The 15,159-nt window shown below is 50.2% G+C and overlaps 1 protein-coding gene across 5 annotated transcripts in view; it reads left to right on the top strand.

Moving 5' to 3' along the window:
* Positions 1-4,415: 4,415 nt before the first annotated feature.
* Positions 4,416-15,159, top strand: part of LOC133362815 (serine protease HTRA3-like) — a 62,078-nt gene continuing 51,334 nt past the window's right edge. Inside the window, exons 1-3 of one of the 5 annotated variants that reach the window (XM_061582017.1) lie at positions 4,416-4,714; positions 8,250-9,756; positions 12,467-12,639. In XM_061582017.1, the coding sequence (XP_061438001.1) occupies positions 8,393-9,756; positions 12,467-12,639 (1,537 nt within the window). In that variant the 5' untranslated portion in view covers positions 4,416-4,714; positions 8,250-8,392. Of the gene's footprint in view, positions 4,715-7,992; positions 9,757-12,437; positions 12,640-15,159 lie in introns of those variants that run through there. The other 4 variants (XM_061581791.1, XM_061581870.1, XM_061581941.1 and 1 more) reach the window with 4 other exon arrangements.

Genomic DNA, 15,159 nt, shown 5'->3' with positions numbered 1-15,159 from the left:
TCACTCACTCAGCAGCTTAGTCACTCACTCAGTCACTCACTCATCAGCTTAGTCACTCACCCAGTCACTCACTCAGCAGCTTAGTCACTCACCCAGTCACTCAGCAGCTTATTCACTCACCAAGTCACTCACTCAGCAGCTTAGTCACTCACCCAGTCACTCACTCAGTAGCTTAATCACTCACCAAGTCACTCACTCAGCAGCTTAGTCACTCACCCAGTCACTCACCCAGTCACTCACTCAGTCACTCACTCAGTAGTTTAGTCACTCACCCAGTCACTCACCCAGTCACTCACTCAGCAGCTTAGTCACTCACTCAGTCACTCACCCTGTCACTCACTCAGCAGCTTAGTCACTCACCCAATCACTCACTCAGCAGCTTAGTCACTCAATCAGTCACTCACCCAGTCACTCACTCAGCAGCTTAGTCACTCACCCAGTCACTCACTCAGCAGCTTAGTCGCTCACCCAGTCACTCACCCAGCAGCTTAGTCACTCACTCAGTCACTCACTCAGCAGCTTAGTCACTCACCCAGTCACTCACTCAGCAGCTTAGTCACTCACTCAGTCACTCACTCAGCAGCTTAGTCACTCACTCAGTCACTCACCCAGTCACTCACTCAGCAGCTTAGTCACTCACTCAGTCACTCACTCAGCAGCTTACTCACCCAGTCACTCACTCAGCAGCTTAGTCACTCACTCAGTCACTCACTCAGTAGCTTAGTCACTCACTCAGTCACTCACTCATCAGCTTAGTCACTCACCCAGGCACTCACTCAGCAGCTTAGTCACTCACTCAGTCACTCACTCAGTAGCTTAGTCACTCACTCAGTCACTCACCCAGTCAATCACTCAGCAGCTTAGTCACTCACCCAGTCACTCACCCAGTCACTCACTCAGCAGCTTAGTCACTCACCCAGTCACTCACCCAGCAGCTTAGTCACTCAGTCACTCACTCAGTCACTCACTCAGCAGCTTAGTCACTCACTCAGTCACTTACTCAGCAGCTTAGTCACTCACCCAGTCACTCACTCAGCAGCTTAGTCACTCAATCAGTCACTCACCCAGTCACTCAGCAGCTTAGTCACTCACCCAGTCACTCACCCAGTCACTCACTCAGTCACTCACTCAGTAGTTTAGTCACTCACCCAGTCACTCACCCAGTCACTCACTCAGCAGCTTAGTCACTCACTCAGTCACTCACCCTGTCACTCACTCAGCAGCTTAGTCACTCACCCAATCACTCACTCAGCAGCTTAGTCACTCAATCAGTCACTCACCCAGTCACTCACTCAGCAGCTTAGTCACTCACCCAGTCACTCACTCAGCAGCTTAGTCACTCACCCAGTCACTCACCCAGCAGCTTAGTCACTCACTCAGTCACTCACTCAGCAGCTTAGTCACTCACCCAGTCACTCACTCAGCAGCTTAGTCACTCACTCAGTCACTCACTCAGCAGCTTAGTCACTCACTCAGTCACTCACCCAGTCACTCACTCAGCAGCTTAGTCACTCACTCAGTCACTCACTCAGCAGCTTACTCACCCAGTCACTCACTCAGCAGCTTAGTCACTCACTCAGTCACTCACTCAGTAGCTTAGTCACTCACTCAGTCACTCACTCATCAGCTTAGTCACTCACCCAGTCACTCACTCAGCAGCTTAGTCACTCACTCAGTCACTCACTCAGTAGCTTAGTCACTCACTCAGTCACTCACCCAGTCAATCACTCAGCAGCTTAGTCACTCACCCAGTCACTCACCCAGTCACTCACTCAGCAGCTTAGTCACTCACCCAGTCACTCACCCAGCAGCTTAGTCACTCAGTCACTCACTCAGTCACTCACTCGGCAGCTTAGTCACTCACTCAGTCACTTACTCAGCAGCTTAGTCACTCACCCAGTCACTCACTCAGCAGCTTAGTCACTCAATCAGTCACTCACCCAGTCACTCAGCAGCTTAGTCACTCACCCAGTCACTCACTCAGCAGCTTAGTCACTCAATCAGTCACTCACCCAGTCACTCACTGAGCAGCTTAGTCACTCACCCAGTCACTCACCCAGTCACTCACTCAGCAGCTTAGTCACTCACCCAGTCACTCACTCGGCAGCTTAGTCACTCACTCAGTCACTCACTCAGTCACTCACCCAGTCACTCACTCAGTCATTCACTCAGCAGCTTAGTCACTCACCCAGTCACTCACTCAGCAGCTTAGTCACTCACTCAGTCACTCACTCAGCAGCTTAGTCACTCACTCAGTCACTCACTCAGCAGCTTAGTCACTCACTCAGTCACTCACTCAGTCACCCACCCAGTCACCCACCCAGTCACTAACTCAGTCACCCACCCAGTCACCCACTCAGTCACTCACCCAGTCACTCACTCAGTAGCTTCATAGTCACCAACTTACAATAATTGTAATGAACAAGGGCATCGCTGTCAGAGTCGTTATCCCCACGTGGCTATAACTGCAGATTGTGCTCAATCTCGGGATGTGTGGTCTGTCGCTGATGCTCATCTGTCGGGTGATGGAATGCACCGCTCCACTGCTGGATGAAGAAAGCCTCCCCACGCCTCTCACTGTGTTGCTTGGCCATACTACACCACGCCGGTCAACATGGATTGGGAAAGGACGGAGATAATTGCAGTTAATATGAAGCTCCGTTTCTAATTCATTGTTGGTGATTGGTGAAAGAGGACATGGATATTAATGGCAATTGGTGGTAATTTAATGACGGCGGATTTTATTGGGCGGTGATGGTGACGAGTGACAATGGGCCATGGTGAGTGGGCGGCGCTGAGATCGGAGGCGCAGTGCGCCGGTTGGGCCTGGACAGGGCCCACCGCGGTGCATGCCAGGTGCTACAGGCTGCTGCTGCTGTGGGGGGGGGGGGGGGGCTAAGGCAGTGCAGCTACTCTCATTGTTGTCATGCAGTCTGTTCTACAATGACGCGGTAGTTGCGTTCTTCAAGAACGCCGCGTTGTGGAAAAATCGCGTTATAATTGTATATCTTTCTCGTCTATATGTATAAAAGGTAAATGTGTGAATGTGTGTGTCTGTTCGAAATGTTTAGTATACTTCCCGACATGCAACAAACGTGAAATTTCGCACGTGGGTAGCTTCCAGACTGTTCACAATGCAATAATGGATATATTTTGTACGGCAAGTGAGCGGTGACGTCACATCTGTGATGTCACAGCGTCACGCAGTGTGCCTGCTGACGTCACGCACCCCCCCACCCTCCGCGTTGGCCGTGTGTCCCGCACAAATGCGCGGCTTTTTGGGGGGGGGGGAAGGAAATAATGGATATAATAGACTAGGACTAAACTATTAATTTCCGTGCGAAGAACGGGTCCACCTGCTAGTTGTATAAAGAGAGGAGGTAGAGCACATCGAGGCGCGTCCGCAGGGCCGCACAAGCATCCAGCAGCATCCCGCCCTGTGGGAGGCAGCCGTACCACCGCTGATTCCCACTCGCTTGACGTCGTTCTGTTCACCCCGATCGCGTTATAGCCAATTCGCATCCGCGTTATATAAAAAGAGGTGTTTCCTACAATATTCATCGCGTTACATCCATCTAGCGTTATTAAAACACGCGTTGTAGGAGAATGGGCTGCACTCTGTCCTGGTGAAGTATGGTCAACGAACTCTGCACAAACCCGCGCTGACCAGTCTGGTGAAGTATGGTCAACGAACTCTGCACAAACCGGCGCGACGTCTGGAGTCGCTTCCCATTGACAGTGGTGGTGGTAGTTGCTCACTAAATCGGTGTTCGTGTTAATTGTGTGGTAATGGTCATCGTCTGTTGTTTCGATGTGGCTGTGGTCATCGTGAAAGAGTTGATGGCGGCGCTTAGCATCGCGTTCCTGGAGGTGGGGGGAGGGGCTCCGGGGGAGGGGGTGAGCTGATCACGTGACACGCGCCCACAACAACACGCGCCGTGAGCCCAACACGTGGTGAGCACCTGGACCACAGCCCCCAGCCCCACAGCACCACCACACCACCCCCCATCAGCTCCCACCTCACCACAGTTCCCACCCCACTACCTCACTTCAGCCCCCACCACACCACCCCCATCAGCTCCCACCTCACCACAGCCCCCACCCCCCATCAGACTCCTCCCCCGCCCTGTGTGGATTGCACCAGGGGGAGGCCACGTGGAGGTGGAGGGGACGAGGTTGGGGTTCGGGCAGCTCGGAAAGATCTCCAAGACCCCCTCCTCACACTCGATTTGGAGCTTTCGTGACTGCAGGAATGACCACAACACGAAGACACGGAGAGTTGCTCTCTCCTTGATCTCCTATTGCAGCTCCATCTCTTCAGCTACTCTCTTTCTCTCTTGCTCTCTCTCCATCGCTCTCCTCCTCCCTCAACCTCCTGCACCTCTCCTCCCGTGACCCCCTTCCTCCTCCCTCTCTTCTCCATCCACCTCCTCCTCTCCTCACCACTCCACCCTCTTCCCTACCTCTCTCGTCCCGCCGCCTCCTCTCCTGCATCTCTCCTCCCATCTCGATCATTCCATCCTCCCTCTCGTACAAACCACCCCTCCTCTCCTCCCTCCTCCCCGGTCGCTCTCTCCCTCACGCCTCCTCCAAGGAGATCCCTTGGCTCACCGCGCGTCTCCCCACTCTGCCGATCCCCACCTCACCCGCGTTCCGCTCTCACTTCTTCACCTCGTGGGCTGCGGTGAGGTCAGCGTGCACACTGGAAGTGTAGGTGAGTGTGTAGGTGAGTGTGTGTGTGTGGGGAGTAGTGGTTAGCGTGGTGCGATGTGCAAACATCTCTACGAGGGAGACAAATGCGACCAGGCGTGGTGCTAAACATCCACCCTGTGTGCTATGCCGGCCTTCACAGGTGCTCACTAACAGCACTTGCCCCAACAGTCTGTTAAAGGCTATACGGGGGATCTTGGTATTGTCTAGTGTGGCTTAGTGAGAGTGTGACTGTGGGTGAGATAGTTGTAGATACAATGGGAGGCTGATCGATGCCTCGAGGGATGGCTCCCAATTGGTCAACCATGTTACGTATGCCGATGATCTGATGATTGCTGCTTACTCAGAGGTGGAGTTGGAGGCGCTACTGCTGAACCTGGAGCGTCCCACTAAGAGGTGGGGCCTTCTCATTAGCCCCGCATAAACCTGCTTGGGTATTTGTGTCATCAAACAATCCAGCCCCTCTACTCCCCATGAGTGATGGGGCAGTTGTGGAGAGAGTGAAGAAGTTGCCTTACCAAGGCGGTGTGCTTATGACCATCTCCGGTTTGGCAGCAGAATTCTCACTCTGAATCAGTCAAGCGGCATTATCTTTTCCTCAGCTGCGTAACGCTGTGTGGACGTTTCTTGACTTGTCACTCCACACGTGGCAATGTCCCAGTGGGCACGTGAAGTGATTCATAAATTTGTGAAATTATATCATATATGAATAATCACGTATGAAGCTGTCAATATATAATAAGTACAATACAATTTTAATCCATATGGTAACCTCGAAAGATATAAAATACCTTTCTAAACTCATTGAACGTAAGCAATGTGGTTTCCAAGAGTAACCAGCGAGCGCGAACAAATTACATCATTCGTGCAGAGCGTCCGTTGAATTTTTGTATTCGCTTGCGGGTACTAGCTAGTTAGGATACCTCACAAAATGGATAATGGGTTACAATATTGATGTTCATTTTTCATACATTTATTTCTCAGAACCATTTTGAGTCCTTCAAAGGGGGTACATTCGGTTGAAACTAAATTTTAACAAGGGGAGTACAGAGTAGCCAATAAAAGGTTGAGAACCACTGCTTCAAAGGAACATCTGTGTCGGTTTGAAAATTTCAGGCTGGCCTGCCCATGATTAATTTTTGGTTTAATCAGACTGGATTGTGTGAGGAGCACATATATCCTTAGAATACCTGGATACAGTCCCATCGGAGAGCTCTTCCTGCAGGCGAGGCTGTGTTGGCTGGCTCATGTAGCCCACATGCCCAACCATTGCATGTTCTGTTTGGCCGGATAGACAGGGGTAAACGGGCATGGCACCGGCTGGAAAAGAGATGGACTGATACGGTAAATGAGGATGTGGAGCTGAGTGGACTTTTCGATGACTGGTACCAGCGGTGCCAAGAAATGCCTCTATGGAGTAGGCTTGTGATGGAAACCACTGGGCAGGTGGAGGCAGTCGCCCTCCAACAATAGCGGAGGGCAGAGGAGCAATGCTCACAACAACGAGCAGAACGCCGGACGGCTGATACATAGCAAGTAGGCACAGTAGTGGCACAGGTGGTGCGCCTGTTCGGTGACCTAACAATGAGCCGTTGACAATTCACATGGCTTCATAGTGCGCCGAAATTGGCACAAGCGCTGTGGTGACGTCACCGCTGCTTAGTGTTGTTGTTGGTGAGAGTGAAGTCCATGTGGGCGCCTGGGTTTGGATTCCCACCAGGATCACCGTGTCCCTGTGGTCAGCTCGTGCGTGACTGTTCACTGTGCCTTCATGTTTTCTGTACCATGCCCACCCACTACCAGCCCCCACTCTGCCGTCACCCCTTAATATGACCCTCACTGGGGGTCGCCCTGACTCCACCAATAACCTCAGCTGTGAACCACTGACTTCATAAGTGACCAGTTCAACATCAATCACATCAGCACCTCCACACACACACAGAAAAATACATTGGCACCACCATCACTGCCAACATCACCATCACTGTCCAAGCCAAAAACATCACCGCCATCACAATATCGTCAGCGTCACCACCATCATAAACATCACTGCCATTTTGTTTCTAGATTTGAAGCTTTCGTGACTGCAAGGAGTCATATTTTTAGGTTTTTTCGGTAAAGTCACGTAGGTAAAAAAATTTAATTAATAAAAGTAAAATAAAATAAAAATCACGACATTTCTGATGCAATACAAGCTTCCGTCTTCAGGTGGAACCGTCACAGCACGATAGCTGTATCAAGTAAGAGAAATTCCAAGAAAACAGTCCTTGTATATATATACTGGTTGAGGGTGGGAGGAGCCAAGGTAGGCCCTGAATATTATTTTTGTGAGGTTCTGTGCGGCTGAAGCACGGTGTTAGGAATGAGTCTTTGTTGTGTAGAATGGTTGAACTGGGAGGTTCTAAGAGTTGTTCAGGTGCGGCTGATGTAAAGGTGCGGCTGCTGTGAATGGGACTGAGCCTTTGTTATGTAGATGAAACAGCACTTTGTTACGTTGCTGGGATTAATTCTAGATTTGCCAAATATGTGTGGTAAAACTTAAAGTAGGAAAACCAGTGTGTGAAAAAAGAAGAAACTATACGGTAACTGAAGAATAGTGCCTGTCAAATAAGATGGTCCAAATATGTGTAGTTAAATCTTTTTTTCAAGCTGGGAGAGCTGTAGCAGGACATCGTGACCCGTGGGTGAAGGATACAAACAGGACTTGACTGAGGAGGCCTTGTCTGTAATAGAGGAGTGGGACGTGGGGGTGAAATGGATGTTTATACCGTGAATGAAGTCTCAGAGCCAACCTCGACCCTTAACACGGGTTTAGGCCTCGCATTTTAACTGCACACTAGAAATATCTAACTCGAACCCTAAACTAGGCCTAACTCTACCTCTAACCCAATCCTACCTCGAACCATAAATGAAACATAACTCCTAACCCAGTCCTAACCATAGCGCAGTATCAACTCTCACCCTAACCCCTATCCCTGATCCTTTATTCATTGATCAGTTCCCAGCCACAACCCTACCCCTACTCTACCCCTAACCCATGCCTGTCTCTCACACGCTCCCTAACAATACCGCTAACCCAGCCACAACCCTACCCCTAACTCAGGCCTGCCTTTCACCGTCTCCCGACTAATAACGCTAACGCAGTCACAACCCTACCCCTAACCCACGCCTACCTCTCACCCTCTCCCAACCAATACCTCAAATGCAGCCACAACCCTCCCCCATTGTACCTCGACCCATCACCCTCCCTAGGTGTCTAACTATTCCTTGTCTCTCCTCTAGGCTTACGATTCCTTTGTGCTGCAGCTAAACTCACCGGAACTCACCTGCGCACGGCCCTGCTCTCCCTGACCCTCCTTGCTCTCCTCCTGGCCAGCACCCCATATACTTTGGATCCCAGTCCACTTGGGCACCAACTCCCTTTACTAGTGGTGTGGGGGCCCGAGGCAGGGACATGGGGATTCCTCAGTGGCTGGTGCTAGTGTTGTTGGGGTGCGTGGGGGTCACAATGAAGTCAGACCGCGCTGGGGACCCCGCAGGGTCCCAGGTCCCTTTGCCCTGGTCTGAAGGACCCAAGGGGTCCTGGAGTGGCAAAATAGCGGCCGTGGTGGAACACAACAACAACAAGACCGTGCCCATTGAACTCTTAAACAACAACAACAACCAGACTGTTTCTAGAAGGATGTTAATGAACAATACAACTATGACCAACAAGCCTATGAGCCATAAACGCTCAGCCCGCAAGAAGAACCAAAGTAATTTATCTAGCAGACTCACGAACAACAACAAGCAGGTCGACACGCACAGGCTCGGGAGGACAGCCATGGGCAGTGACAAAAAAAGAAGAGCCAGGAACAACGGCACAACCAGCGCAACACGCACCACGACTACACACAGCCAAGGGCCACCTGGCACCCATAACCAGAACTCTAAAACAACCACCACCACCAACCACAACTCTAAAACACCCACAACTACCACCACCAGCCACAACTTTAAAACACCCACAACTACCACCACCACCAACCACAACTATAAAAGACCCAGCACCACCAACCACAACTCTAAAACACCCACAACTACCACTACCAACCACAACTCTAAAAGACCCACCAAACACAACTCTAAAACCCCCACCACTACCAACCACAACACTAAAACCCCCACCACCACCAAGCCTAAAACACCTACGACTACCAACCACAACTCTAACCCACCCCCCACCACCTCCCACAACTCTAAAACACCCACAACCACCACCAACAGCCACAACTCTAAAACACCCACAACCACCACCAACAGCCACAACTCTAAAACACCCACAACCACCACCAACAGACACAACTCTAAAATCCCCACCACCGCCAACCACAACTCAAAAACACCCACAACCACCACCAACCACAATTCTAAAACACCCACAACCACCACCAACCACAACTCTAAAACACCCACAACCACCACCAACCACAACTCTAAAACACCCACAACCACCACCAACAGCCACAACTCTAAAACACCCACCACTACAACAGTCAAGCACAAGGCACGCATAAACAAACCAGCTGCAAACCCCAACAAGAAACACACAACTACCACACGCAGCAACAATAAAACTCGCATTAGCCACAACAACAACAAACAAAGCACCACTCAAACAACCATTAATAATGGCCGAACCACCACCAACAACCACAAAAACGCCACCACCAACACTCACATTAAAACTACTACCACTGCTAGTCACAACCACCACGACCACCGCCATAACCACCACCACAGCACGGACAGCGTCATAACTGGACCGAACCATCACTTGAATGGGTCTCAATGCAACAGGACCAGATCAGCACCATCATGCGCCTCATCATCAGTCGCAGCGGCATCATCACTAGAACCATCAGCAGAGCCGTGGAGAGGCGGGGGTGGGGGGCTCCAGGAGCGACGGGGGGCCCAGGACGAAAGGGCCGTGACCGCAATGACCCCCCTAAGCCAGAATGGCCGCCGGCGAGAGAGAACCCTCCATCCAGCCACGCTACTCGCGAGGTGCGTGGAGCATACAACATCATCAACATCAACAGTGTCGTCACAAACTTCATCATCAACACTGCCATCAGCATTAACTTCATCAACAACACTGCCATCATCATCACTGCCATCGGCATCAACTTCATGTATATATGTATGTTGTATGTATGTTTAACTTTTTTAGCACCGTACATAGCCAACCGTACTAATCAGAGGTGCGGGGGAAGGACAACAAACTCAACACAAAAATAATTTTTAAAGAAATGGGGTGTCCATCTAGATTTAAAAGTGCATAGCACTTCCGAATATCAGAAGGCAGAGTGTTCAAGATGGCTGCAGAAGTGCATCTTAAAACGTGCGATGCAGTGACGCAGGCTTTGTTCTATGGTTAGCCAAAAGCCGCTGTGAGGATTACCGGAGTTCGCGTGATTGTTTATGCTCCTTGACTAGATCAGCAAGGTATTGTGGTTCATTTGTGACAAGCACTTTGTGCATAATGAGTGCAACCTGATAATATATTCGTTTGGCAACCAGATGCCATTTCAGCTCAGCGAGTACTGGATGGACATCGTCGGATTTTGAGTACCTATCACGACACGTGCCAAAGAATTTGTACACGCTGCAGCTTCGTAATGTTTATGCCAGACGTCTCGTAGAGTGAGTTTCCATAATTGAGCTTTGTAGAGTCTATGCTACACACCACCCTGTTGGCTTTGTCACTACTCAATAGTGGTCGAATGTGTCATTGAGTCCTGATATTAAAATTGCAGGACCTGACTATATTTTGCACGTGGTGATCAAACGACATATTCTGGTTGGGTATGTACCTTCAAACAGCAAAAAAGACCTGGGTTTCAAACAGAAAGAGAACAAATAATAGATTTCATCAGACACATGGCAAAGAATAGAGGAAATGAAACAGCTGAAAGCTAAGCTACTGAACACGAAGTCACAGAGGATCCAGGAACAGATCCGGTTGGCCTACAAGAGCAGAGACAAGGAGGTAAAGAGGGGCGCCAGGAGAGACACAAGCGCTTTTGTGAAGGACATGGCAAACAAAGCCGATAGAGATGCAGCCATTGGCGATATGGTTACTTTGTACAAGATTATTAAACGTTTGCGGCAAAAAACAACCAATTAGCCCCTGTCAAGGACCAAAATGGAAAAAATATCACTGCTGAGCGTGAACAAGCATTAAGATGGGTCCAACATTTCCTAGAGGTACTCAACCATCATGATCCAGAACAACCGGCTAACCCTACAACAACTGACAATGTCCTCAACATCAACATCAACTCACCTGACATGGCTGCACCACATAATCTGTGGTGACTTGAAGTGTCCCGGACTAACTGGTGCTTGTGATAAAATCAACAGCGAGTTTGCCAAGAGCATTGACAGTCACAGTTGAACCCAGCACGCCAGCGACGCAACATGTCGCTTGGGAAAATGTACTGGATCACATCTTCATATCCGCCAATGCTGTAACTGTGACCAACGTTATCGCAGATGTGGGTATTTCAGATCACAGTCTCATCATGAGCAAAGTGGTATTACCGATGACTCGCCCACCTGTCACAACGATATTATACAGAGACTGGAAACAACTGGACCATGATGATTTCTATCAGAAGATCTGGTCATCATCGGCGTGTCTGAATCATGCATAGACGGCCAATTAATTTACAGCTCAATTAGGAAATTGCATCACTGCTGTTCTTGATGAACTCGTACCCATATATTATCAGAGTATGTTTTTTGCTTACAGCTCAATTAGGAAATTGCATCACTGCTGTTCTTGATGAACTCGTACCCATATATTATCAGAGTATGTTTTTTGCTTGCATTTTGACCACAAGTATTGTGGTTAATGCAGACATGATTCCTTGTAAAAGGTTTCAGTTTGGTGTTTTAACATCTTAACACCTGTTTTGTTGCCAGATGAAAAGGGGAAACCCCTATTCTCAGTTAATGAGTCGCTTTAGGACTTTCACGCAGGTGTCTTCATGGTGAATCAGTGCAATACCACCATGCAGGCTGCTGGTACCAGGCTTCCCACAACGGTGCTTATGCACAACAGCGTATCCCTTCGATGCAGCCTCATGCTTAATTACGTCTGGTGAGTCGTCATATGTCCAGGTTTCTGTAACAGCCAATATGTGGAGTCCACACTCGTTGATCATATCCTGGATGAGCACCGTCTTGTTGACGATAGGGCGTGCATTGGCCAATCCAAAGTTGAGGAACCCTGGTTCAGGGTTTGGCTCGATACCCGACATTAGCAGCAGTATAGCGATGAATACGCTCCTTTGTGGTCGTGTGGATGTCGGGTAGAAGCAGAGGCGACCAGATCTGCAGCACAACGATGTACACAGCATCGCAATAAGTGACGCACACGGCTGGGTAGGGGTCAGCATTTCCACAGCAGATCGTAGCAAAGTGGGTGCAGAACTCAACTAGTTTGTGTGCTGTATGTGTACTGCGTGTATACTATGTGTGTACTGCGTGCGTGCTGTATGTGTACTGCGTGTGTACTCTGTACTGCGTGGTATGTGCTGCGTGTGTACTATGTGCACTGTAAATGTACTGTGTGTGCTGCGTGTGTACTGTTTGCATCAGGTATGTACTGTGTGTGCTGCATGTTTACTGTGTGTGCCGCGTATGTACTGTGTGCGTGATGCGTGTGTACTGTGTGTGTGATGCGTGTGTACTGTGTGTGTGCTACCAGCTGCCCCGAATTGTGCAACACGGCGCGCTGCCCCCTGCTGCCCCCCTCGGGCTGCCCCCAGGGGGAGGTGTGGGACCCGTGTGGCTGCTGCCATCAGTGCGGCCTCCCCGAGGGGACCCTGTGCCTCCCAGCGGCCTGGGATCCCTGCGGAAGGGGACTCGTGTGCAGGGCCGGTGCGTCACGGGGGTACATGTGGGTATACGTGGGGGCAGACAGGGATACACTCTGGGTTTAAAAAGGTTGAAAGGTTTATTAGAAATGTAATATCACCCCCACTCAAGGGGGAATCACAACATTGCACAGTCTCAAAAGATACACTCTGGTGAAAACGATAAAACACAGTATAGTTAAGAAAATGCAATGAGAAAGCAGTGAGTCCCACATTCCGTCCGGCAAGCACATCGACCGCAGTGGAATGAGAGACCAACCAGGCCCATAGACATGCACGTCCAAGACTGTGCGGAGCTTTATAGGCTAAAATAGCAAGCTTGTACTGGATGTGAATGCTTACTGGAACTCGGTGCAGATCGTGGAGAGTGGGAGCTGCGCCTCAGCATTCGAGCTGCTAAAGCTTCACTGGCTGAAGCTTCTGCACGAGGACAGATGGAAGCTCTGCATAAAGGATATTGCCATAGTCTAGGCATAGCGATACAAAGGCATGGGTTGATTATACAAGGTCATGAGCTGCCAACAGGCATGCAGGAACTAATTGACGAGGTACAACATTGTTGATGGCAGAGCATCAGAGTAAACAATCATGCTTCTCAACTTGCTTGACAGTGGTGCCCCAAAATGGGAATAAATAGATCCAGCCATATCAAACCGAGTAGGTTCCATGAGCCCCTTGGACCGGATTCAATGAAGCTCGGATCCACTACACCATCTGAGAGGGGTATGAGTACCTCTCATGACGAAACCCTGAATCACCCCATCATCAGCCCATGAGGGGGGAAAGAAAGCTAAGTTCCCCATTCTGTTACCGCCTGAGTGAAGATGAGGTCCAGTGTGTGGCTGTGATCATGAGTTGCACCACACATAGACTGGGTGAAACCCATGGACCCCATGGTGGCCAATAGATCTATGGCAAGTTAATCCGTGGAATCATCGACCCAAGAGTTGAAATTTCCCAGCACAATAGTACAGGGGAATTGCAAACTTAGCGGGGAGATTACCTGGATAAATTATGCACAGCATCACTCCTGTAGCCGTGTGGCCTTTACACAAGGATGATATACATGCCATGACTCCCGTTTGTGGCAGAATGCAGGTCTGATACTCAAACGACCTGACCTTAGATCCAGGATGGATGGTACATATCAGATCAGACTTAAAAATTATGGCTACACCCTCGCCTCTCTTACTATCTGGTCAAGGTTGATCACAACCCTCGCGCAGCCAAGGTGGGGGCATCCCACAGCAATTGTGTCGCACACTAATGGGGCGTAAACAATGCAGAGCTGACCTTGCATTCAGAAGCGCGATGGCAAGGGTGGGCTCCTGAACATCCCGAGTGACCATAGGTTGCAGCACAACATTACGCTGGATAGGAATATTAACCAGGGAGCAAGTCCGATGGGCTTCGATGCCCGCTTTCCTATACCTGGGTACCTGCTCGATCCCCTGAGTGGAGAGCTGCAGGGCCGGCTCTGCCCAAGCCGCTGGGACCCAGAGATGCAAGCACCTCGACAGGCTGCCTCTGCCATGACAGTCCGGGGAATCTTTCCTGGGAGGCAGGGGAGGGGGCTCCTGATGAAGGTACCTGAATGATACAAGTGCGGAGGGAATGATAGCTCTAAACACACAGGGGAGGAAGAAAAGAAACACTCTGAACAAGCCTCCAAAACCACTAACAGCACCCAATCTCAAATAGACAAATACAGACGAAGGTGAATAGGCCCTAGCCCTGACTCTTCCTGGCATCTGGGAGGCCAAGGATGGACTTGTACATGCAGTACACACAGGGGTACACATAGGAGTACACGAGGGTGCACACGGGTACACGGGGGTAAACAGTAGTAGACAGAGGTACACACGGATATTCATTAGGCTACGTATAATGATACACACACAGGGGTATCCACGAGGATAGACAGGGATATACACGAGGGTACACGCAGGGGTACACATCAGGATACCCCTGCGTGTACAGCAGTCACGAAAGCTCCAAAATTAGGATAGAAAGAGACACAATTTATAACGCGCATATCTTGCGAATTGGACCCAAAGCTTCAAGTTCCTGGTACACCACCCTGAACAGGCGAAAGCCTGAATAGGTGAGTCACTGAATGGGAGAGTCACTGAACAGGTGAGTCTCTGAACAGGTGAGTCTGTGATCAGGTGAGAGCCTAAACGGGTGAGAGCTTGAACGGGTGATTCACTGAATGGTTGAGTCACTGAATAGGTAAGAGCTTGAGCTTGGATGTGGATGGTGCTTGGATGTTGCTGCTGCGTATGTGCAGGGAGAGAGAGGTCAAGATGGCCGCTGGTGCAGCTACGGAGAAATGCCATTCAGCCGGGACAGTGGGGGGTAGTGGACGCTGCTACAATGGGTATGGTCTTTCTCTGCAATACCCCGAATGTTCAACCACGAGCATCAACTCGCGCCCCGATGGGCTGCCCGTTCTCGCTCATCGGATTGGTGGGTCGTGAATGGGAAGAGCGGATTGGTGGAATGGTTCAAACCGCGAAAGCCC

This window comes from Lethenteron reissneri, chromosome 2 (genome assembly GCF_015708825.2).
Source record: "Lethenteron reissneri isolate LAM-NWPU_2019-01 chromosome 2, ASM1570882v1, whole genome shotgun sequence".
Lineage (NCBI taxonomy): Eukaryota > Metazoa > Chordata > Hyperoartia > Petromyzontiformes > Petromyzontidae > Lethenteron > Lethenteron reissneri.
This window is presented reverse-complemented; position numbering and strand designations above follow the sequence as displayed.